The 23,080-nt window shown below is 45.7% G+C and overlaps 1 protein-coding gene across 1 annotated transcript; it reads left to right on the top strand.

The window, feature by feature from the left end:
- Positions 1-1,479: 1,479 nt before the first annotated feature.
- Positions 1,480-21,960, top strand: GSN (gelsolin). Its single transcript, XM_032232558.1, has 17 exons — positions 1,480-1,687; positions 4,707-4,908; positions 5,693-5,847; positions 6,646-6,807; positions 8,310-8,459; positions 9,704-9,793; positions 10,719-10,851; positions 10,964-11,052; positions 11,719-11,934; positions 13,387-13,520; positions 14,450-14,540; positions 16,669-16,839; positions 17,688-17,862; positions 19,013-19,137; positions 20,557-20,634; positions 21,404-21,464; positions 21,563-21,960. The coding sequence occupies exons 1-17, from the start codon at positions 1,628-1,630 to the stop codon at positions 21,730-21,732; spliced, it is 2,262 nt and encodes a 753-aa protein (XP_032088449.1). The 5' UTR covers positions 1,480-1,627; the 3' UTR covers positions 21,733-21,960.
- The last annotated feature ends 1,120 nt before the right edge of the window (positions 21,961-23,080 follow it).

The following is a 23,080-nucleotide window of genomic DNA, read 5'->3' as shown; positions in this document are numbered from 1 at the left end:
TGGGTTAAAAAAACAACAACAACAACTAAACAAAACTCAGATAGAACTTCTCTTCAGTTCATCTGATGGTGGCCAGTTCCTGAGTTTGTTACAACTTGATGGACTAAGCTTATAACCCTAGGATTCAGAGTTCCCTCTACGGGCCATCCTACACCAAAAGTGGGCCATTCTGACTCACAAAATATTTTTAAATTAGCCTGGGTTGCTGGGGGGTCCCCATAATCCCCATTATATGCCTTCTTAAAATTCTTCAACATACACTGGAGGGGTGTTCTCAGGACACCACCTCCTCCTCCCATGTTCTAAAACACTACCACTGACCCGCGGTGCTGGATGCTCGACAGTCACCAACGGAAACTGCAGTGGTTTAACCCCCATACAACCTAACATGGACTTCATTAGGATCGACGTCCCGAGTCCAGGGTGGTGATCAGGCACCCTCTTCTACTCTCTAGAGGAGTAGGTACACAACACTATATTATACTTGCCTGCCAGCAGGTCTTGTATTCCCTCTCGTCCTGGCCAGGATTTGTTCAGATTTTCTCCTTTCCCTTACTCACACAAAGGGTCCTTGGGCTGACTTGGATTTCCCTCGATGGTGGAAGGTGTCCTCCCCCGTTCCTCCGAAGCAAGAAGCCTCGTGGCGCCTGAGGTACCCGGGGATCGGATCCTTCCGCCAGCGTGGGGTCCTGGTCGTCCGGAGCGAAAGATCGCCTGGTTGTCCCATTCTGGGGTGCCAGAAATGTTGCAGAAAATGAGACAAAACCAGCTCTTTGTCAGAGGGAAAGGTTTATTTGCGCAAAGGTTCAGCAGTTGGTCAAGCAAAAATCTGAACCCCGAAAGGCAGTCATTTACAATTTTTTATACTCTTAGCCAGCTTATCAATCATCCCCAAATACCTGGCCTTCCTCTATCACATAGACCCCTTTCTGGTGTCATGTAGGCCTCGTACACAATCTCCCAAACAGAGACGACATTCATTACTCATTTACCTCCCCACAGGGGGTATTGATACCAATACCCTATTTGTTTTAGTTAGGTGAGGCAAACAGGACAACTAATCTTAAAGGTAATCATTCCTTTTTCTCATTCCACATGGTAAAGGAACTTTTAATACCCAAAAGAATCTGTCTAGTTGACAAATTCTCTTTTACTACGGCTACTAAATGAGCTGTTTCTAAGTTGAGGAATTCCTATATTTTGCCCCACAATAACCACCAATCGGCAAACAAAGGCTTCCTCTTGGCCTTGCGTAACCTGTTGGCAGTTCCCATCTCTTCTCCAAGATTTCAGCCTGGGAGTGATAAGTACCGGTTGGCTTTCTGCCTGGATAGTCTGCAGGGTGCTGGCCTTTACTGCACTTTGATCCTTTGTCCAGTACACACAGGCGGGTCCAGCTGTGCGTTCCAGCTGAAGTTGGGCGTGCCCTGGGGTGGAATCCCGGCCAAGAATTTCACACCGATAGGAGATAAAGGGCAAAGCTCTGGATTCCTTCCCCCTTTCAGCTCTAAAGCAGGCTGAGAAGAAGAGCAGGCTTGTCCACAAAGGCTTTAGTGCAGAGAGTGAGCCGGTGGGGAAAACCCGTGCCATCGAACGTTTAATTCAGCCGAAACCTACAAGAGTAAACATGATGTCGTTGGGGAGAGCCTCTCCGCTGGTATCACTGATGGTCGTGTTCTTGGCTGGGGTGAGTGATGAAGACTTTCAATCAAGGGCTCTGGACCGGCTCATTACCTTGCAATAAAAGCAGCAGCAGAATTTTGGGATTAGCCGATTGAGGGCAGGGGAGCCAGCTCTGAGCTCTGGATTTGAACGCTTACATTTGCCAAGGTTTTGCCAAGTCGGTTGGTGATTCGGTAATATGCCATGACTTTTACAGATACTGTAGTTTTAGTAGGCAGGTAAGTGGGATGCGGTGGCTCAGAGGCTGAGCTTGTCGATCAGAAAGGTCAGCAGTTCGGCGGTTTGAATCCCTAGCGCCCAGGTGCATCTGCAAAGCTAGTAGGGCTTCCAACAATGGTTGGAAACTAATCAAAGAGAGAAGCAACCGGGAATTAAGGAGAAACCTCATAACAGTGAGGACAATTAACCAGTGGAAATCCTGAGTGTTTCGTCACTGGATATTTTTAAGAGTCTAGGCAGTCTCTGCCGAGGTGGCGCAGTGGTTAAATGCAGCACTGCAGGCTACTTCAGCTGACCCTTAGTTCTGTAGTTCGGCTGTTCAAATCTCACCGGCTCAGGGTTGACTCAGCCTTCCATCCTTCCGAGGTGGGTAAAATGAGGACCTGGATTGTTGTTGGGGGCAATATGCTGACTCTGTAAACCGCTTAGAGAGGGCTGAAAGCCCTATGAAGCGGTATATAAGTCTAACTGCTATTGCTATTGCTATTGCAGTCACTTATCTGAAATACCGTGTTTCGCCAAAAATAAGACAGGGTCTTATTTTCTTTTGCTCCCCAAAATAAGCGCTTGGCCTTATTTTCAGGGAGGTCTTATTATTTTTGAGGTGCAGGAGGTGACGAGCGTGGTCACCTCAGGGCTGCTGCTGTGTTGCAATATTTTCCAGGAGGGCTTATTATCCGGGGGAGGTCTTATTTTGGGGAAAACAGGTCATATAAGTTCTCCTGCATGAGCAGGGGACTGGGCTAGAAGACCTCCAAGGTCCCTTCCAGCTCACTTCTTCTAATTCTAGGTGAGAAATTTACCTGTCATTTTCTACACCGTTGACTGGTGCAAAACCAACTCTTGAAGAACGAGATTGGAAGGAATGCCTATGTTGAAACCAACTCGTTTTTTTAAAAAGTGTTTATCATTCATATATCACAACCCAACTGGTTTGGTTAGTCCGCTGCCTCCCTGCCAGCCAGAGAAGTTTGCTGAAGTCCCAGAGAACCATTACGAGCGGGAAATTGTGCATGCATTCAAGGACCGTGACAGAGTTGCACTGGAGGCCTTGTTTTTCTTGTGCATTTCCTTCAGTCACCAACGCAACACAACAAAAATAAGACTCTTGAGTCACGTGTGTTCAATAGAGTCGGTTTCGGTCATGCAGAATTGAGCTTTAGCGGGAAGTCAGTTATGGGTTTCCTGCAGCAGAAAAAGCTTTTCTCTTAATTTTAGCAGGGCAGAGGCTAAAAACGAGGGAGGGCTGAGTTTCGCTGCTTATCTCTAGCTTGCACAAAGTCTTGTGCGTACCCAGTGGCTGGAATCTCCAGACAGGACTGGCCAAAAGCCAGCCTGAAGTTTTGGAAGGCTGACTCTGTCAACGGATCAGGAAAAAAAAAAAAGAGGCCACTGGGGGATTTGGATTGGAAGCACTGAACCGGATGGCACTCGCTGAGCTTGTTCAGTCGCCGTGATTTTGTTCCCTTGCTAAATAAATGCAACCTAATGGGGACGCAGTGGCTCAGTGGCTAAGGCACTGAGCCTGTCAATCAGAAAGAGTGGCAGTTCAGCGGTTTGAATCCCTCGTGCCGCATCACGGAGGGAGCTCCCGTGACTCGTCCCAGCTTCTGCCAACCTAGCAGTTCGAAAGCACGTAAAAAATGCAAGTAGAAAAATAGGAACCACCTTTGGTGGGAAGGAAACAGCGTTCCGTGCGCCTTCGGCATTGAGTCATGCTGGCCACATGACCACGGAGATGTCTTCGGACAGCGCTGGCTCTTTGGCTTTGAAACAGAGATGAGCACCGCCCCCTAGAGTCGTGAACGACTAGCATGTATGTGCAAGAGAAACCTTTACCTTTAAGCAGGGTAGAAAAATCACTAGAACCATGCATTGTTATAAATTTATTCCCCCCCCAAAAAAATGCTTCAGAAGTCAGAGGAGGTCAAATTCAATTTTGAATTGGTTGTCGGGACCAACAGCCTGTTCTCCCATGCTTTGAAACTCATGAGGAAGCCCATTCTCAGTCCACTTCTTAATGTCCCTGATGTGTGCCCGGGGCTGAGTCCCCTTCGGGGGAAAAGGGCAGCATATAAATTTAATAAAATTTAATAATAATTGAATTGTTCTATGTATAATATTTATGTGGCACCTGGTTGTGTGTGGCATTTCGTTGTTGACTGGTGTATGGCTGGGTGGCTATTAAGTCATTGGTTGCCGTTTCCTTGCATTGTTGTGCCCATAGCTCCTAATTGCCCAGTAAGCTGGTGGTAAATCAGCACTCCTGTTGATGGTCAAAAGTGCCATTTTCCAGGTTTCAATAGTTTCTCTGGCTGTTTTTGTCCCTACTTAGCTGACAATTTAGTTAGCTGCAAACATGAATGCATCTTGGAGATTGGGAAGTTCCCTGGGGATTGACTACAGCAGAGTCTGAAAGCTTGGAAGAACAAACCTCCGTACCAGTGACCGATTCAGATTGGATCCTGCAATATTACTCTCTCACTCTCACTCTCACTCTCACTCTCAGCTGAATAAAATTCTGCCCTGGCAACAGGAAGGGCATTTGGCCAGTAAATGTTCAGCTCCATTCAGTTGCCTAGACTCCACCCCGCAAGGAATTATAGGATCATTAAAGCTAAGATGATATGTATATTTTGCCTTCATTCGCAAGGTCAAATTCATTGCCTTTTGTACTGTATTTTAAGGACAGGCTCTCTGGAAATAAGACGGCACCTTCTGCTTTGGAAGCGGCAGAAGAAAGTGAGTGAGTCAGATATGCCAATTAACTTAAAAATTTTCTACCCCCTTGTCTTTTCTCTCAGCCGGTGAGCATGGTGGAACACGCCGAGTTCCTGAATGCTGGCAAGCAGCCGGGCCTTCAGATCTGGAGGATTGAGAAGTTTGACTTGGTCCCGGTGCCAAGAAACCTCTATGGTGATTTTTTCGTGGGGGATGCTTATGTGATCCTCAACACAATCCGGCAACGCAACGGGAATCTGCAGTACGACCTTCACTTTTGGCTGGGTAAGGAGCACTCTGTGAGGATCGAGGCGATCCTAATTGGCTGTTTTATGTGTTTGGTGTGTTTTTATTTTCATAATCTAAGGGACGTGGTGGCTCAGTGGCTAAGATGCTGAGCTTGTCGATCAGAAAGGTCAACTGTTCGAATCCCTAGCACCGCATAATGGAGTGAGCTCCCGTGACTTATCCCAGCTTCTGCCAACCTAGCAGTTGGAAAGCACGTAAAAAATGCAGGTAGAAAAATAGGCACCACCTTTGGTGGGAAGGGAACAGCGTTCTGTGCGCCTTCGGCATTTAGTCATGCCGGCCATATGACCACAAAGACATCTTTGGACACATGTCATTCTTGGTTTGGGGCCTGACACAACATATGGTGACTGAGTGAATTCTGGGAGTTGAAGACCGCTCACAGTGGCTGATGAAGGCTGGGAGTTTGTCCACACATGGTGGCTGAAGGATTCTGAAGTCCACACACAATATGAGGGAGTTGAATATTATGGAATTTAGTAAGATCTCCAGGAGGGAAATAGTGCATAAGAGGCAGCTCAGCTCAGATATATGTGTGTGAGAGAGTGTGAGGACCTCCCCTTCCTAATAATTCCCAGAGTGTACTATAGATGCAGATAGTTGAGTCTTCAGTCTGGCAAGATTCTGTCTGTAGGTATGAAACAATATAAATAACTCAACTTGGAAGAATTGTCACCTATTTTTCTTGATTTTGAGCCAACTAGCTGAGCCCTCCTGCAGGTTTCCAACTCTCTGGCTTCTTTCCTTCTCTGCTTCCCAGGGAACGAGTGCAGCCAAGACGAAAGCGGATCGGCCGCCATTTTCACAGTACAACTGGATGACTACCTTGGGGGAAGGGCCATCCAACACCGGGAAGTGCAAGGACATGAATCGTCCACTTTCCTAGGATACTTCAAATCGGGACTGAAGTACAAAGTAGGTGCCTGCTAGAGGTATTGTTTGACGGTGCTCAGAACCCTGTTAGCAAAGAGCCCTGACCCATGGGGAACCAATAACGCAGTTCCCGTTGGTCTTAGATGGTGTTATGGCCGCCAGCAGAGCTGGCAGCAGATTCGGACAATGAGGAGGTTGGGGAGGAAGATGGGCCAGTCCTGGAGTCTGGAGAAGGCTCGGATGAGGGCTCTGTGTCGGAGGCAGAGAGGGGGCCAGATCTGTATGACAGTTGTCAGCTGCCTTCAAAGTCAGACATCAGTGAGGCAGAAGAACAGCTGGACCATGTTCCCAGCGTGCGCATGAACAGAGTTGCCAGACAAAGGGAACAGCTAAAGAACAGGAGTCGACTTGGGAGGAAGGCCACAGGTGGACGATGAATGGCCCCTCCCAGAGGAAATAAAAGAGGAGCGAAAGGGGAGTGGAGTTTGCAGGAGGCAATTAGTTCCTGTAATTGGTTCATGACTCTCCGAGACTTCTTGCCAAGTTCTGCAGATATGGGCCTGGCAGCTCTCCAAGCCAGATAAGGTCTGTGACCGTAAATCCTCCCTCGAAAGACTTTGCTGGATGTGAATGAGCAGAATTCACAGCAAATTAATAAAAGGGTTTTTTGTCAGGAGAAGAAGTTTACTTCATACTCTTGGGACGCCTCTGTCAATACAGATGGAAATCTCAACTCATCCAGATGTTTCCGATAAACCAAATCCTTCCTGTAGATCTGACTTAAGATGCGCTGATGGTTTATTTTTGGTGGAAGGTCCATTTATTTCTCTTCTATTCTAGGCAGGTGGCGTGGCCTCGGGCTTCCGACATGTGGTGCCCAATGAAGTGACAGTCCAGAGACTCTTCCAGGTCAAAGGCAGGAGAACTGTGCGGGCGACGGAGGTGCCCGTCAGCTGGGACAGTTTCAACAGGGGCGACTGCTTTATTCTGGATCTAGGCAGTGTAAGTACTCCATAGAGTCATACGCAACAGGATTTTGGCACATGGGGGCTAAAAATGATATGATGTCGTTTTGGTGATGTGGTCTTTCACCGGCTGCAGAAGCCATATGATAAAACGTATTTTGGGGAAGTCACAGAAAGAAAAACTCACAATCTGAAGAAAAGAAGGATTAGAGGAGACATGATAGCAGTGTCCCAATATCTCAGGGGCTGCCCCAAAGAAGAGGGAGTCAAGCTATTCTCCAAAGCACCTGAGGGCAGGACAAGAAGCAACGGGTGGAAACTAATCAAGGAGAGAAGCAACCTAGAACTACGGAGAAATTTCCTGACAGTTAGAACAATTAAGCATTGGAACAACTTGCCTCCAGTGTTTTTAACGTCTTAAAACACTGGAAGCTTTTAAGAAGATGTTGGAGAAGCATTTGTCTGAAGTAGTGTAGAGTTTCTGCCTAAGCAGGGGTTGGACTAGAAAATCTCCAAGGTCCCTTCCAACTTTGTTGTTCTATTCCTATTCCTATTCCTATTCTATTCCATTCCATTCCATTCCATACTCTATTCTATTCCTTTTCTATATTCTGTTCCGTTCCATTCCATTCTACCCTATGCCTATGCCTATTCTATTCTATTCTATTCTATTCTATTCTATTCTATTCTATTCTACTCTATTCTATTCTATTCTACTCTATTCCATTCCATTCCATACTCTACTCTATTCCTTTTCTATATTCCGTTCTGTTCCATTCCATTCTACCCTATCCTTATCCCTATGCCTATCCCATTCTATTCTATCCCATTCCATTCCATACTCTATTCCTTTTCTATATTCCGTTCCATTCCATTCTACCCTATGCCTATGCCTATTCTATTCTATTCTATTCCATTCCATTCCATTCCATTCCATTCCATTCCATACTCTACTCTATTCCTTTTCTATATTCCGTTCTGTTCCATTCCATTCTACCCTATCCTTATCCCTATGCCTATCCCATTCTATTCTATCCCATTCCATTCCATACTCTATTCCTTTTCTATATTCCGTTCCATTCCATTCTACCCTATGCCTATGCCTATTCTATTCTATTCTATTCCATTCCATTCCATTCCATACTCTACTCTATTCCTTTTCTATATTCTGTTCCATTCCATTCTATCCTCTCCCTATGCCTATCCCTATCCCTATTCTATTTTATTCTATTTCTATTTCTTTTCTATATTCTGTTCTATCCTATCTTTTATTAGGAGCACAATGAATATACAAACACTTTCATTAATAAATGACAGGTGACTATCTCTGTAGGTAATCCATTATTCAGGTCTTTGACCTAAAGGTGAGTGGAGAGCTACCTCAAAGAATCTGAGCCAGCTTGTTTTTACATGAGAAATCCAATTTGCAGTGCTTGTATGTGTACACAGACACACACAGACACACAAACAAATATATCTTTTGCACTGGCCTTGTAATCTTGCCCATTGACCCCCTCTTGTTTGCTCCATCCCCTGTAGAACATTCACCAGTGGTGCGGCTCTGACGCCAACCGTTTTGAGAGGCTGAAAGCCACCCAAGTGGCCAAGGGCATCCGGGACAACGAGAGAAGTGGACGGGCCAGAGTCTTCGTTGAGGATGATGGGGCCGAACGCGACGAGATGATCCAGGTCTTTTATTTATCGTAGACGTGAGCCCCTTCCGAGCCTTTCGCCAGAACTCGTTCCTCATCATCATCTTGAGTGGACAGAGATTTCCCCCGTGGCTCCCCCCCCCGCTCTCCCTTTCAACCACTGATGATTTAATCTCCTCTCCGTATATTTTGTTTGGTCCCTTTTTCCTTTTCTTTTCCTCTTTAAAACTGCCGTCAATCACTGTCACCACTGGGTATGGCTTTGCCCATTGCACAGTGGCAGATAGGACAGCGCTCCAGAGAGTCAACGCCATTGCCCAGAGGATCATGGGTTGCCCTCTCTGCTCCTTGGAAGAGCTTTATAGCATCGTTAAGAAAGTTCAAAACATTCTTAATAGCAATAGCAGTTAGACATATATACCGCTTCATAGGGCTTTCAGCCCTCTCTAAGCGGTTTACAGAGTCAGCATATCGCCCCCAACAACAATCCGGGTCCTCATTTTACCCACCTCGGAAGGATGGAAGGCTGGGTCAACCTTGAGAGATTTGAACCGCTGAACTGCAGATAACAGTCAGCTGAAGTGGCCTGCAGTACTGCACCCTAACCACTGCGCCACCCCGGTCCAACTCATTCTGGGCACCTTTTTTTTTTTTTGAACTATTACCATCTGGCAGACGGTACAGCACAATAAAAACAAGGAGAGATAGACTGAAAAACAGCTTCTATCCCAGTAACCACATAGAATTCTATGGTATTGTGCAATATTAATGCAACATCAGGTTTTCAATTTCAATTGTATAGCAAGTGAAGGGTGTGTCTTTGTGTTTTTACTTTTATAGTTATAATGTACACTGAAGATGGCATTTAATTTTGTTGCAATGACAATAAACTAAACTGAACTGAATTAAACCTGAACCTGAACCTGAACCTAAACCTGAACCTTAACCTAAACCTAAACCTAAACCTAAACTTAAACCTAAACCTAAACCAAAGTCAATTAAGGTCAAATAAAGTCAAATAAAGGCAAAAAAAGTAAACCTAAACCTAAACCTAAACCTCAAGTCAAGTCAAGTCAAGTCAATTAAGGTCAAATAAAGTAAGCCTTAACCTAAAACTAAAACTAAACTAAACATTGAGTTGATGGTGAGATCCCCAAAACAACTGTAACGGATCGTGGTTTTTCCACGCACAACTTGTTTGCTCTTTGGGAAACATCTGGGGAAGTTATGGAGACAACAGGCTGCAATGACTCGGAAGGACTGACATATTGTGTTTTTCAGGTGTTGGGAACCAAACCTACTCTGCCAGCAGGTACGACCGATGACACCCAAGCTGACGCCGCCAACAGAAGGCTGGCTAAACTCTACAAGGTATAACCAAAAGGGAATGATGAACTATGACATGGGGGGGGGGGGGCTTCAGGAGGTGGGCTGTGAAAGTCCATCAACATCCTATGGGGCGTTTTGAGGCCAGAGGTTTGGCCTATTTGGTTTGGCTGAGGGCCATCTTTGGATCTCGGGTAGAATGCCGAGGGCTGCAGGCCAAAAATTGAAACGCGCCAGAGCAAATACAAAAATTACCTTTGGGCCACTAAATTAAACTCCTCTATTTAAAAACAGGTGATGAAACTCCTCCCTACCAATTGTACTATCTTTGCTTGCTGTTGCAAGTAACATTGCAATCGCTGCAGGAGGACATATTCAGGAGCGGAGAGAGAAGGTGCCTCTCATTGACTGTATTTTTTGGGAGTATAAGATACACTCCCCCCCCCCCGAAAAAGGGTGAAAATTTGGGTGCGTCTTATACACTGAATGTAGCCCGGCAGCCCCCACCCTTTGGCCTCTGCCTCCCAGCAATTTGCCTCCTTGCAGCAAGCAGCAAACAGCCTGTTTCAGTTTCAGCACAGCCTGATTAGCACAAGCAGCTGATTGTCTGTTGGATCAGCCTCCCGATCATCAGCTGTTTCAGGCTGCAGGGATTGCCATTGCCTTTTGCCCCTGCCAAGTGCCCCATTTTCGGCCTCCACATCCCATTTTTTGGCCTCTGCGCATCCGTTTTCGGCCTATTCTGAAATGGGCGGAAAATAGGGCACGCAGAGACCAAAAACGGGGCGGAAAATAGGGCCCGCGGAGGATCCTGTAAAGCAGTACTAAGCGCTAGTGCTACTGCTACTCCAAAGTGAACTTCATTCAGCTTCATTTTTGGATAAGGGACAACAAGATTTAGAACAGAGAGGTGTTAACTTTTGCTTTCCAAGTGGATAAAAAAGCATCTGGGCTTGTCTTTTTGCTACAGGTCTCCAACGGAGCAGGAAACATGGCTGTTTCCTTGGTGGCTGATGAAAATCCCTTCTCCCAAGCCGCCCTGATTTCCGACGATTGCTTCATTCTGGACCACGGCACAAATGGCAAAATTTTTGTCTGGAAAGGTACGTACACCCGGAGGGATAAAACTTCCCCTTTGGCAGCAAGGTTTTTGTGATATAAGTACACACCTGGATAAATAATACTTATCCCTCTTTCGTCCCGTGTTAATAACAGGGAGAAATGCCAACTCTGAAGAAAGGAAAGCCGCTCTTAAAACGGCTTCTGAATTCATCAGCAAGATGAATTATCCAAGACATACCCAGGTAAGTGGTGGAAGGAAACAAATCTCTAGCTCACCTGCCATTAGAAAGGGAAATTTAGGATCTATGGAAAATAGATCTCAACCATGGATGCTCCCTAGAAGACTTTGGCTAGTAGTTGCACCCCAACAATCGGGGTCCTCATTTTACCCCCCTTGGAAAGATGGATGGCTGAATCAACCTTGAGCCAGTCAGGATTGAACTTCTGGCAGTGGGCAGAGTTAGCCTGCAATACTACACTCTAACCACTGCACCACCATAGAAGGAAGGAGGGAAGGAAGGAAGGAAGGAGGGAGGGAGGGAGGGAGGGAAGGAAGGAAGGAAGGAAGGAAGGAAGGAAGGAAGGGTAAAGGAAAAGAAAGGAAAGGAGGGAGGGGAAAAGGAAGGATGGAGGGAGAGAAAGAATGGAGGGAAAGAAGCAATAGCACTTAGACTTATATACCGCTTCACAGTGCTTGACAACCCTCTCTAAGTAGCTTACAGTCAGCATCTTGCCTCCCAACAATTCGGGTCCTCATTTTACCAACCTCAGAAGGATGGAAGGCTGTCGACCTTCAGCCGGTTAGGATCGAACTGCTGGCAGCCCGCAATCAGCAGAAATAGCCTGCAGTACTGCCTTCTAACCACCGCGCTACCACCACTCACACTTAGGGTTTTCTTCCCTTTCAGATCCAAGTCCTCCCAGAGGGTGGGGAGACGCCTCTGTTCAAGCAATTCTTCAAGAACTGGCGCGACAGAGACCAGACGGAGGGGCTGGGAGTGGCTTATGTCTCTGGTAACGTGGCCAAAATCGAACAAATACCTTTCGATGCAGCCACACTGCACACCTCGCCAACCATGGCAGCACAACACGGCATGGAAGACGATGGCACCGGAGAAAAACAGGTAAGGAAGCCTTGGGAGGCTGGTGGAGCAGAATGGCTACCCTCTTGGCTAAGGACGGTGGTGGGATTCAAATAATTTAACAACCGGTTCTCTGCCCTAACGATTGGGTGGGCGTGGCCAGGTGGTCATGTGACTAGGTGGGCATGGCCAACTTGACCTCAATCATCACACCCAGCCCTGCCTCCTGGCCACTAGCCTCAAAGCCCTCAACATGGTACAATTTCCCCCTCTATTTATTTACTACTACATCCAAAATGGCCCCCAAATGGCCTGAAAATGGCCCAAAAAGCATCTGAAATATAGGCAGGGGCAGGGCCAGCCAGTGATGAGATTAGTCAGTTGACCAAATGGGGCAGAATTTTAACAAATGGTTCACCCGAATCTCATTGGCTAAAGAGTTGGGTATATTAGTGAACAGCTTGGATCGCAAGACCCAGAAGTGAAAACAGAAGAGAAGGAGGAAGAATCAGAAGATTTAATCGTCCAGTTGAGTGGATGTATGCCATGATCTGCATATATCCAGGTTTGCGAGCTATAGAGATTCTCAACCATCCAGGTCAGGGCTGTCAAACTCAAGGCGCCTAGATCTGGCCTGCAGAGCCACCCTGGAAACAGCAAAGGACCTGCCCGTGGTGCCTCTGCCAGTGAAAATGGAGCTCGGGAGGGCCATGAACGACTCTCCCATGCACCGTTTCAGGCTGCGATGACCTCCTGCAGCCCTCTGCCTGCAAAAATGGAGCCCGTGCGCAGCTTCCCCTGGCTCTGTTTCTGTTGGCAGAAGGCTGCAGGAGGCTGTTGTTTCCAAAAATGGAGCCTTGAGTGACTGTCTCTCTCTGTCTCTGTCTCTATCTGTCTCTATCTGTCTTTTTATCTCTGTCTCTGTTTGTCTCTGTCTATCTATCTGTCTGTCTCTGTCTCTGTCTCTGTCTGTCTCTGTCTCTCTGTCTCCCTCTCTCCATCCATCCCTCCCTCCATCTATTTCTCTCTCTCTCTCTCTCTCTCTATCTCTATCTATCTATCTATCTATCTATCTATCTATCTATCTATCTATCTATATATATCTCAGATGAATGCGCCTCATGGGGTTGCTGTGAAAATGGTGGGGGGAAACAGGATAGATCATTAGATCTGCTGCCTTCGGTTCCTGCCCGAAAAGCAGGCTAGAAAACGAACAGAGCTATTTGAGCTAGCTGAAGAATGAAAAACAAACCCAATTCTGGCCTAGCTGTTCGAAGCTCAAATTAGAAATCTGGGAGGGGAAGGCACAAGGTTTCCTTCTCGTTTAACTCCGTACGTTCTGGTTTGTTGACGGCATTTGCTTCCCTCCAATGAAACGTCTAGAGGATATTTCGCTCAATGGCTTACAAAAACACACATACCATTTCCCCATTTTCTGTTCTTCTCCAACTGACCTAACCGGTTCCTCTTCCTTCTTCCTCCTTTTTTTTGCAGATTTGGAGAATAGAAGGTTCTGCTAAAGTTCCCGTAGACCCTGCAACCTACGGCCAGTTCTACGGCGGAGACAGTTACATCATCCTGTACAATTACAGGCACGGGAACAAGCAAGGAAAGATCATTTACACTTGGTAAGAGGAGCTTCTCCTTTTGAAGTTTGGCCGAGGGAGGCTAACAAAGGTTCTGAGCTCATCTTGACAATTTTTGTTGTTTTGTTTCTGGGAATCATAATTAGCAATAGCAATAGCAGTTAGACTTATATGCTGCTTCATAGGGCTTTCAGTCCTCTCTAAGCGGTTTACAGAGTCAGCATATCGCCCCCAACAACAATCCGGGTCCTCATTTTACCCACCTCGGAAGGATGGAAGGCTGAGTCAACCTTGAGCTGGTGAGATTTGAACAGCCGAACTGCAGTCAGCTGAAGTAGCCTGCAGTGCTGCACTCTAACCACTGCGCCACCTCAGCTCGGATAATTGATCCTGGACTTGTTCTTACCTAGGCTTCCCAAAAGCATGAAGCCCACTCCTCATCCCGATAAAAAACCTCTTTCATTTAGTTTAAAGGGAATTCCTCTCCAGCAAAGTCTTTCATGAGATTTCCCAACTACAGGCCATTATCAGGTTTGGAGAGCTGCCAGGCTGATATCTTCAAAACGCCATGCTGTAGCAGCAATTACTCGGCAAGAAGTCAGGAAGAGATCTTCACCCGAATGAATTGAACTAATTGTCTTCTGCAAACTCCACTTCCCTTTCACTCCTCTTTATTCCCTACAAGAGGGGAATCATAATTGATCCTGGACTCTTTCCCGGTTTCTGTTCCTTTCTCTTTTAAAACGAGAATGCTGCAAATGAAAGAGTAAAGCTGGTTTGCTTTTTATTTGCAAGAATGCTTCTGCAGCAATCCTTCTTTGGCACCATTGTGTCAAGCTGTTTGAATTTGGCTCGTGTAAATATCTCCCTAAGATGTTTTGGCAGTTGTAACTTCAAAAAGCCGTCTATCTGAAAAGTAGGTTTGTATTTACCCATTTGCAAATTTCTCTTCTGCTTCTTCTCCTTCCCAGGCAGGGTGCAGATTCCACCCAAGATGAGATTGCCACCTCGGCTTTTCTTACCGTGCAACTGGATGAACAGCTGGGAGGGATTGCAGTGCAGGTAACAACAACGAGAGCTCACCTTCTCAAGGTGGGAAGCTTAGAAGGATGGAGTTGGACATGACCACAAGGTGTTTCTGAACCAAAGTGGGGGGAGAATAAGTAAGACCATCCATGAGAGGGAACCAAATCAGAGGCCCAAGCAGAAATAGCAATAGCAATAGCAATAGCAGTTAGACTTATATACCGCTTCATAGGGCTTTCAGCCCTCTCTAAGCAGTTTACACAGTCAGCATATCGCCCCCACAGTCTGGGTCCTCATTTCACCCACCTCGGAAGGATGGAAGGCTGAGTCAACCTTGAGCCGATGAGATTTGAACCGCCGAACTACAGATAACAGTCAGCTGAAGTGGCCTGCAGTACTGCACCCTAACCACTGCGCCACCTCGGCTCGGGAAAAAGGGACAAGATGCAGAATGGATAAATTGATAAGGGCAATTTATAAATATTTACTAGACTACAAAATGGAGGAAGAACAAGTCAAGGAGACAATGGCCATATGGGCTAAAAACTTTGATTTGAACAATTGGCAAAAACTCTGGGAAAGGAATCGGAAATTGACAATAGCCACGTTATACAAAGAGAATATTTACAAAATGTTCTACAGGTGGCATCTCCCGCCAGCAAGATTGGCTAAAATGTTTAGCAACACATCCCCAAAATGTTGGAAATATAAGCAATCACTGGGCACATATTACCACATGTGGTGGACATGTAAAAAAAAATCAAGGTTACAAATTCAGATGTGGCTAGAAAAAAATGGTTGGACAATGGATAGAATTTAAGCCAGAATTATTTCTATTAGGTATTATAACAGAAGGCTATAGCACAGGATCGATATACCTAATACTTCACATCCTGACAGCAGTGAGAATAGTATATGCACAGCAATGGAAAAGTGAAAACATCCCTTCAGAAAAGGAGATAAGTCTGTGTATGTCTGGCAGTGACGTGCGGTGAGCTTTATGGCTGGTGAGGCAGCAATTTTTTTAGACTTGTGGACTTCAACTCCCAGAATTCCACAGCCAGGCATGCTCAGTTCCGATTTAAAGTGACAGCATTTTTCCCCCTTGCAAAATAAGTTTTCCCATTCTTTTTCTTCTCCCTCACCCTCCTTCCTCCCTCTCTCCCTCCCTCCCCCCTCTCTCAAACAGACACACGCACACAGAGAAGTTGGATCCCTCTCTCACTCACTCACTCGCTCACTCACTCACTCTCAAACAAACACAAACAAAGAAGTTAGATTGGATATATTTTCCAATAGCTTGAAAGCAGCTCCTCTGCCATACCCCCACTTCCCCTGCTGCCTTCCGATCCGAGCCTTTGATTGCAGGTGAAGCCACGTTGCCTTTTCAAACTTGTAATCAGTGAAGTTGGGCTTATATACTTTTATCCAGGTGTGTGTGTGTGCGTGTGTGTTTGTGTGTCTGTTTGAAAAGGCAACGTGGTTCTGCATGCAATCAAACTTTTTGAATTCCTCCCCCCTGCCCACACACGCACCTTTTCCAGCTGTTTCAGAGATGATTTCAACTCTGCTTTTGCCTGCCCTCATGAAAAGAAAAAAAAATGTAAAAAGAGAAAGGCCAGAGCTCTGAGTCAGACTGAGTTAGTTGCTCCCAGAGAACTCTAAAAAGCCTCTAAAAATGCCCTCTACAGGAGGCGAGAGAACACCTCCTTTGCCTCCTTTGCATAAGGAATTTTTTGCCTTTTAACCCTTGCTTAACTCTGCTCAAGTGATCGTATAGCTAGAGTAAAGGAGGCCCGTAGTTCTCTCGCCTCCCACTGCAGTTAAGCACTAAGCAGAGTCATCCACTGTGACTCTGTCAGCAACTACCTTAGCCTTTTAATTATTCTTTTCCTCATGACACTGTTGAGGCCCCGCCTCCCCCGCCTCCCCTGACTGCACGTCCCTGATGTCTGGTTTGGAACTACCATGAGAGAAAACCCTACTCCCTTCTAGCACTGATGATGTTACCTAGTTGGGTCATGAAACATCTGCAAGAAAACAGTCAAGCTCAGAGAACACCAAGAAGCCGTCTGATCCTGCTGTAACTCCCAGCTTTCCACCATTTTCATGACATCCTATTTCCCAAACATTTCTTATCTGTTTTTTTTTCTTTCCTTGATAGAAACGAGTGGTCCAAGGCAAGGAGCCTCCTCATCTCATGAGCCTGTTTGGTGGGAAACCGCTGATCATATTCCAAGGTGGCACCTCCAGAGAAGGTGGTCAGACCAGTCCGGCACCAACACGCCTCTTCCAAGTCCGTTCCAGCACATCTGGGGCGACCCGGGCTGTTGAGGTACATGACTGATGAAGTATGGAATTTGAGGACAAAAAAATTGAGCCAAAATGGTACTCAACTTGCTTGGGAGTCTTGGTAGAAGTTAATACCAGACCTGTCATTATTTAAACCTCTACATAGAAATGGTCCTTGGCTCCTTTTGTTGAGAAAGGTATAGTTTATTAGAGAACATGTATGTTGCAGAACTGCAAAACCGGATCTGAGAATCGCATGCCAAAATCCCTTAGTTCCACTTATAGAATAGCAGTTAGACTTATATACCGCTTCATAGGGCTTTCAGCCCTCTCTAAGCAGTTTACAGAGTCAGCATATCGCCCCCACAGTCCGGGTCCTCATTTCACCCACCTCGGAAGGATGGAAGGCTGAGTCAACCTTGAGCCGGTGAGATTAGAACCGCTGAACTGCAGATAACAGTCAGCTGAAGTGGCCTGCAATACTGCACCCTAACCACTGCGCCACCTCGGCTCTTGGCGCAGTGGTTAGGGTGGTTAGAAATGGTCCTTGGCTCCTTTTGTTGAGAAAGGTATTGTTTATTAGAGAACATGTATGTTGCAGAATTGCAAAACCGGATCTGAGAATCGCACGCCAAAATCTCTAAGTTCCACTTTTCCCTCCCTTAACTATGTCTCACTATCCAACCCCATATCAGCAATCAGGTTCAGGCAGAATGTTTCCATAACAGTCAGTTCACGTGTACTTTGGTATGTAGCCCCCTCCTCCTTCAAAATGGGTGACTTTGAGGCAGCCTCTCGAGGAGGTACAACACTTACTTTTGTTTCCCCAAACATTCCTCCCGCGAAGCCCAAGATGACAGCTGACACGATGTCATTTTCATATTTTTACAGATCAGCCCGGCTGCTAAAGAACTGAATTCCAATGACGCCTTTCTCTTGAAAACCCCAACTACTTCTTATATCTGGGTGGGCCAGGGAGCCAGCAACACCGAAAAATCAGGAGCCCAGGAGCTGTTGAACATTTTGGGAGGGCAGGCAACTCAGGTTGCTGAAGGCCGAGAGCCAGGTTTGAAATGCATGTCTGAAATTAAAAGGCAGGTTCACACCTCATGCTGAACGGAAGGTGGTTTCTTCCGTTGTGGTGCACCATAATGTGTGAATCCACTTACAGCGGGCTTGGGAGGAAAGACAAACCAGGCCCATGGGGCGCATTCAACAAACTACAGCTTAAAAAGTGATGTTGGGAAAAGGACATTGTTTTTATGCTGTGCTGCGTTGAGTTGGATCCATTGGCTCTTAGTGAACCAATTTTCCGAAAGGACACTTTAAAAACTAGCCTGTTTCCTATTGCATGATATTTTCATTGCCTACAAATCTCCAATTCAGCCTGTAGCACTGATGGTGTTACCTAGTTTGGGTAATGAAACTTCTGCACACACCCCCAAAACCAAGCTCTGAGAGCACCAAGGACCCCTCAGTTCAACACAGGTTGCATAACCCCAAGTCTACTTTTCTCTTGAGCTGTCCTCAACACCATGAGAGCAGCAGAGCCAGACAGCGAGGAGGTTGGGGAGGAACATGGGCCAGTCCTGGAGTCTGGGGACGGCTCGGACGAGGGTTCTCTGTCGGAGGCAGAGAGGGGGCCAGGGTCATCTGGGAGTTATGTGCTGCCTCCGGAGCCTCCAGAGTCGGACAGCAGCGTGGCAGAGGAACAGGCTCCCCCTGTTCCCAGTGCGCGCATGCGCAGAGCTGCCAGAAGGCAAGAACAGTTAAAACAGAAGGGGCAACTCAGAAGTAGGGTTTGGAGGTGATTGGTCCCTCCCATAGGACATAAAGGAGGAGCAAAGGCACATGAGCCTTTTCAGGAAGCAACTTGGTTCATGCTGGTCGGTTGACCTTCTGAAGCTCGTTTGGACTCTTTGCTCCCTGTGGCCTTGCCAAACTAATTGCCAATTAAGTCTTTGGCAGCGTTTTCAAAGAAGATAAAGGTGGGTGCTTATCAGCCTCATCCCAAAGGACTTTGGCAGCCTGCTGTAGGATTATTTACTGCTTTTGGGAACTCATTACGGGCTGTGAATGAACATAATTCACAGCCTTTGAAATAAAAAAAGAGGGTTTTTGGACTTAATCGTGTGCTTTTGAACTGTATCAGGAAGTCTAGGTCAGAACAAGTATTGACCCAGAATCTTCATTCAAGCTCCAGGTTTATTTTGCAGAAAGTTTCTGGGAAGCTCTTGGCGGAAGAGCTGCCTACCGCACGTCCCCACGCCTGAAGGATAAGAAGATGGACGCCCACCCCCCTCGCCTCTTTGCCTGCTCCAACAAGAGTGGACGTTTCACAGTGAGTACCTGAAGCTAACTTGGCTGGCCAGTTAACCCACGTTCTATAATCACCATACCACAAATGGATCCCTTTCCAACTAGAGAACTACTTGCCACCTTGCCCAGCAACAGCAGAACAATGGGCATTACCAGTGGAAGTGTGTTGAGGTCGTAGGAATGGGCAAAGCTTCTTGAGAGGCATTTTTTTTCCAAACCGTGATAGCAAAATGGTTGAATTTTGATGCAATGGGGCCTCCTGGGGGAGGACGAACCGTGAAAACTGGACTGTCTATCTCACAGAAGCTTCTTCCTGACATTTTCTTCCTTGAGACAACCCAAACCCACACCAAACAATTTGGCTATATTAGTGATCCTAGATGAGGTGCACAAGTGATCCCTACTGCATTAAAATTCCCTTTTTTATGAGCCTGTAACTCCTTAATTCATGATAGAGTTGGGGCAACTGGAGGGAGCTGAGCATTTGCTGGCCAGATTCCCTTTCTGATGCCTACGTGGAGTTCACAGCAGATATTTTTTTCTTTACCTCCTAGGAGAGGAATATCTGCTGCTACCTAACCTAGGGTTGAGCTCTCAACCTTCTGAATGGGAGGCAAGCGTCTTCACCACTAGGCCACCATCCTGGTCTTATCCCTACTGCACTACACCACTTAAATTCAATTAGGAAGGAGTTGTGGGGTTGAAACATCTGGCCACTCCATTGAAGTAGATAGTTGGGATTCTTCATTGAATAGCAGAGCCACTCATGGCCACAAAGATGATGTTGCCCCCAATTCAGAAAAATTTAGGGAGGACAGAACAATGGAGAAGACTACCTAATGATCCTAGTCTTCATAGTTGGGTACTAGCTCCAAAATTTAAGGAAAAAATGGTCTTTAAATACTGGTGGCAACTATCTCAGAAGCATCAGATCGTTAAATAAGTCTACAGGATGGGGATTTAACATCCAGTGTCCCCTGGAGTGAGGTAGACAATAGATTTAAAATAATCAATAAAGCATAAATTGCCAATTAATATTATCGAATGCTTTCTGAACATCTAAAATTTTTTTAGTGCTAATTGTTTTTCATTATGTATTTCATAATGTGTCCAAAATTCTTCTAACATTATTTCTAATTTGCCTCTTGGGTAGAAACTCATTTTGATCAGAGTGTATAAACTCAATGGGACCTCTTTTTAATATTTCAGCTATTATTGATGCAAAAGTTTTGACGTCTGCGTTTAATATCAAAATTGCCCTGTAGTTTTTTTTAATTTATGCTGTATCTGCATCTTCTTTTGGGATCAAAGTGATGTAGGCCTCTATCCATGCGTCCGGTATTTTGGCTTATAATAGGACTTCATTAAACACCTTTAACATTGACAAGAATTTAAAACAATCTTGTTGTTTAAAATACATTTTCTATTTCAAACTTCTTAGATTGAAGAAGTACCTGGGGAGTTGACTCAAGATGACTTGGCGACAGATGACGTCATGCTTTTAGATACCTGGGATCAGGTAAGTACACCCCACTCATTAATAAATGGAATTTTCTCTGCTCTGTATCATAAAATCATCTGTAGCAAAAATATTATTAAAGAGACAAGTTTTCTTGTCTTTCTTAAGGTGCTGTTAGCCCTCGGAAAATATATCTAATCTCTTTTCTAGAACTGTAAAATGTCAAAACAGAAATCAGAGAAAAACGAATACCGTTTGCATGAAACATTTTCTTTTCTAAAATTAAAATCTCAATAACCCAACAGCAAATCAACATCTATTTCTATTTTTAAGTATACAATTGATTGGTTGTTTTAAAAAATATATGGGGCGCGGTGGCTCAAAAATTTTGGCATGCTGAACCGGCAGTAATGCCGGAAACAACCCACCCCTGAATATTTGGGGCTCTTGAGTGGCACGGTGGAGCTTTCACCTCACAATCAAGAGGATGTAAGTTCAATCCAGATATTTCTCTCTCTGGGCACGATGAGAACAGTATCTGCTGAATATAACTCCGCAATGGTGACAGGAAGGGCATCTGGCCATTAAAAACCTCTGCTAGCTCCATTCAGTTGCCCAGACTCCACCCCGCAAGGGATTAGGGGGTCATTAAAAGATTATATTTGGGGCTCTCCAAGGTCCTGAAAGTGATACCCAGCTCTCTTTTGCTGAACCCTTCCTATCACCCCTTGATGGGCAGAATAAGAGGGAGTTGATTCATGAAGAATTGAACATCCCTGGTGGCCATAGCAGGTGTAATAAGGAAGTTAATTTGGCTTTTTCTTCAAAGGTCTTTGTCTGGGTTGGAAAAGATGCCCAAGAAGAGGAGAAGACAGAAGCCCAAACATCGGGTTAGTCACTCACACCTTAATCCTTACCTCGTCCAACTCTTTGTTGGCAGGTCAACATCTCAAATATTGACACTGATTATGTCTATCCTCTTTTATAGCACGGAGATACATTGAGACCGACCCGGCCAATCGCGATCGACGGACACCTATCACCCTCATCCGACAAGGATTCGAACCGCCGACCTTCACCGGCTGGTTCCTGGGCTGGGAGGACGATTATTGGAACGTGGATCCTTTAGAGAGGGCGTTGGCAGAGCTGGCTGTGTGAAGACAGAAATCTCTCCTTTTTTTAATCAGTTAGAAGGAGAAACGTGGGTGGCGTTCGAAGGCCTCCTTCCATCTCCTAAAGGCACTTTTTTTCTTTTAAAATAAAAATTAAAAAAATTAGCTCAAGAAGCTAATCAGTAGCTGAGACCTGTCCACGAACTGTATCGTTTTGACCTCCTTGTTGCTGCTTTGGAGAAAATGGCCTTTAATAAAGCTTGTATAGAATCAATAGGCTTCACCGGTTCTGGCGCACATTGGAAAAGAACTATTCTTTGTATGTTTTAGCCTCCAGCCCCCTAATCATACAAAGAATGGTTACAGGGATTGGGAGTGGTACAGTGGCCTAGAGGTGGCGCTCTCGCCTCACAATCAGGAGCCTGGGAGTTCGATCCTAGAGGCAGATATTTATCTCTCTGGGCACGATGAGAGTACATCTGCTGAACAAAACTCCGCATCGGCGACAGGAAGGCATCCAGCCAGGAAACAGTTGCTCAGACACCATGCAGTGATGGTGAATCTTGCCGTCTTCAAGGAAAAAGTGCCGGTGCATGCGCCAGAGTGCCGGAAACTCAAAAAACAGCTGGCCAGCATGTGCATGCCTGTTTTGGGGGCATTTTTTGGGCATTTTAGACTGGTTTTCGGGCCATTTTTCAGGCCATTTTCAGGTTATTTTTCATGCCATTTTTGGCCTGAAAACAGACTCTGGTTTTTGGCCATTTTTCAGGTTATTTTTTGGGCCGTTTTTAGGAGGTTTTCCAGGTGCTCTGGCACCTGTGAAGACCAGCACTGGAAACCAGGAGAGCAGCGTGTCATAGATTCACCATCATGGGGCTATTGTCTAGTCTAATGAAAAGAAGCAGCGTTACAATATGAGCCGCTCCTACAAAGATAAGTGGGTCCAACTCTTTTCCAGAGCACCGAAAGGCAAGATGAGAAACAACGGATGGAAACTAAACAAGGAGAGAAGCAATCTAGAACTAAGGAGAAATTTCCTAATCGTGAGAGCAATCAACCCACGGAACAGAAGTTGCCTCCAGGAATTGTGGGTGCTCCATCACTGGAGGCTTTCAAGAAGAGACTGGACAGCCATTTGTCTGAAATAGTGTAGGGTCTCCTGCTTGAGCGAGGGGTTGGACTTGAAGACCTCCAAGGTCTCTTCCAACTCTATTCTGATTGAAAGTATGTTCTAAGTACTGGGGGTTCTAAGTATGTTCTAAATTACTGGGCCTCCGAAAGGCCTTCACCCGTCCCATCTCAGGCTAAGAGGCATTGATATTGGTCAAAATAGATTTTTTTAAAAAAGTCTTTTTTTTAAATCTTCTACACATCACTCAAAGCCATAAACTGTA

Source organism: Thamnophis elegans, chromosome 16 (assembly GCF_009769535.1).
Source record: "Thamnophis elegans isolate rThaEle1 chromosome 16, rThaEle1.pri, whole genome shotgun sequence".
Taxonomy (NCBI): Eukaryota; Metazoa; Chordata; class Lepidosauria; order Squamata; family Colubridae; genus Thamnophis; species Thamnophis elegans.
The sequence above is the reverse complement of the archived record's forward strand: the minus strand, read 5'-3'. Positions and strand labels throughout refer to the sequence as shown.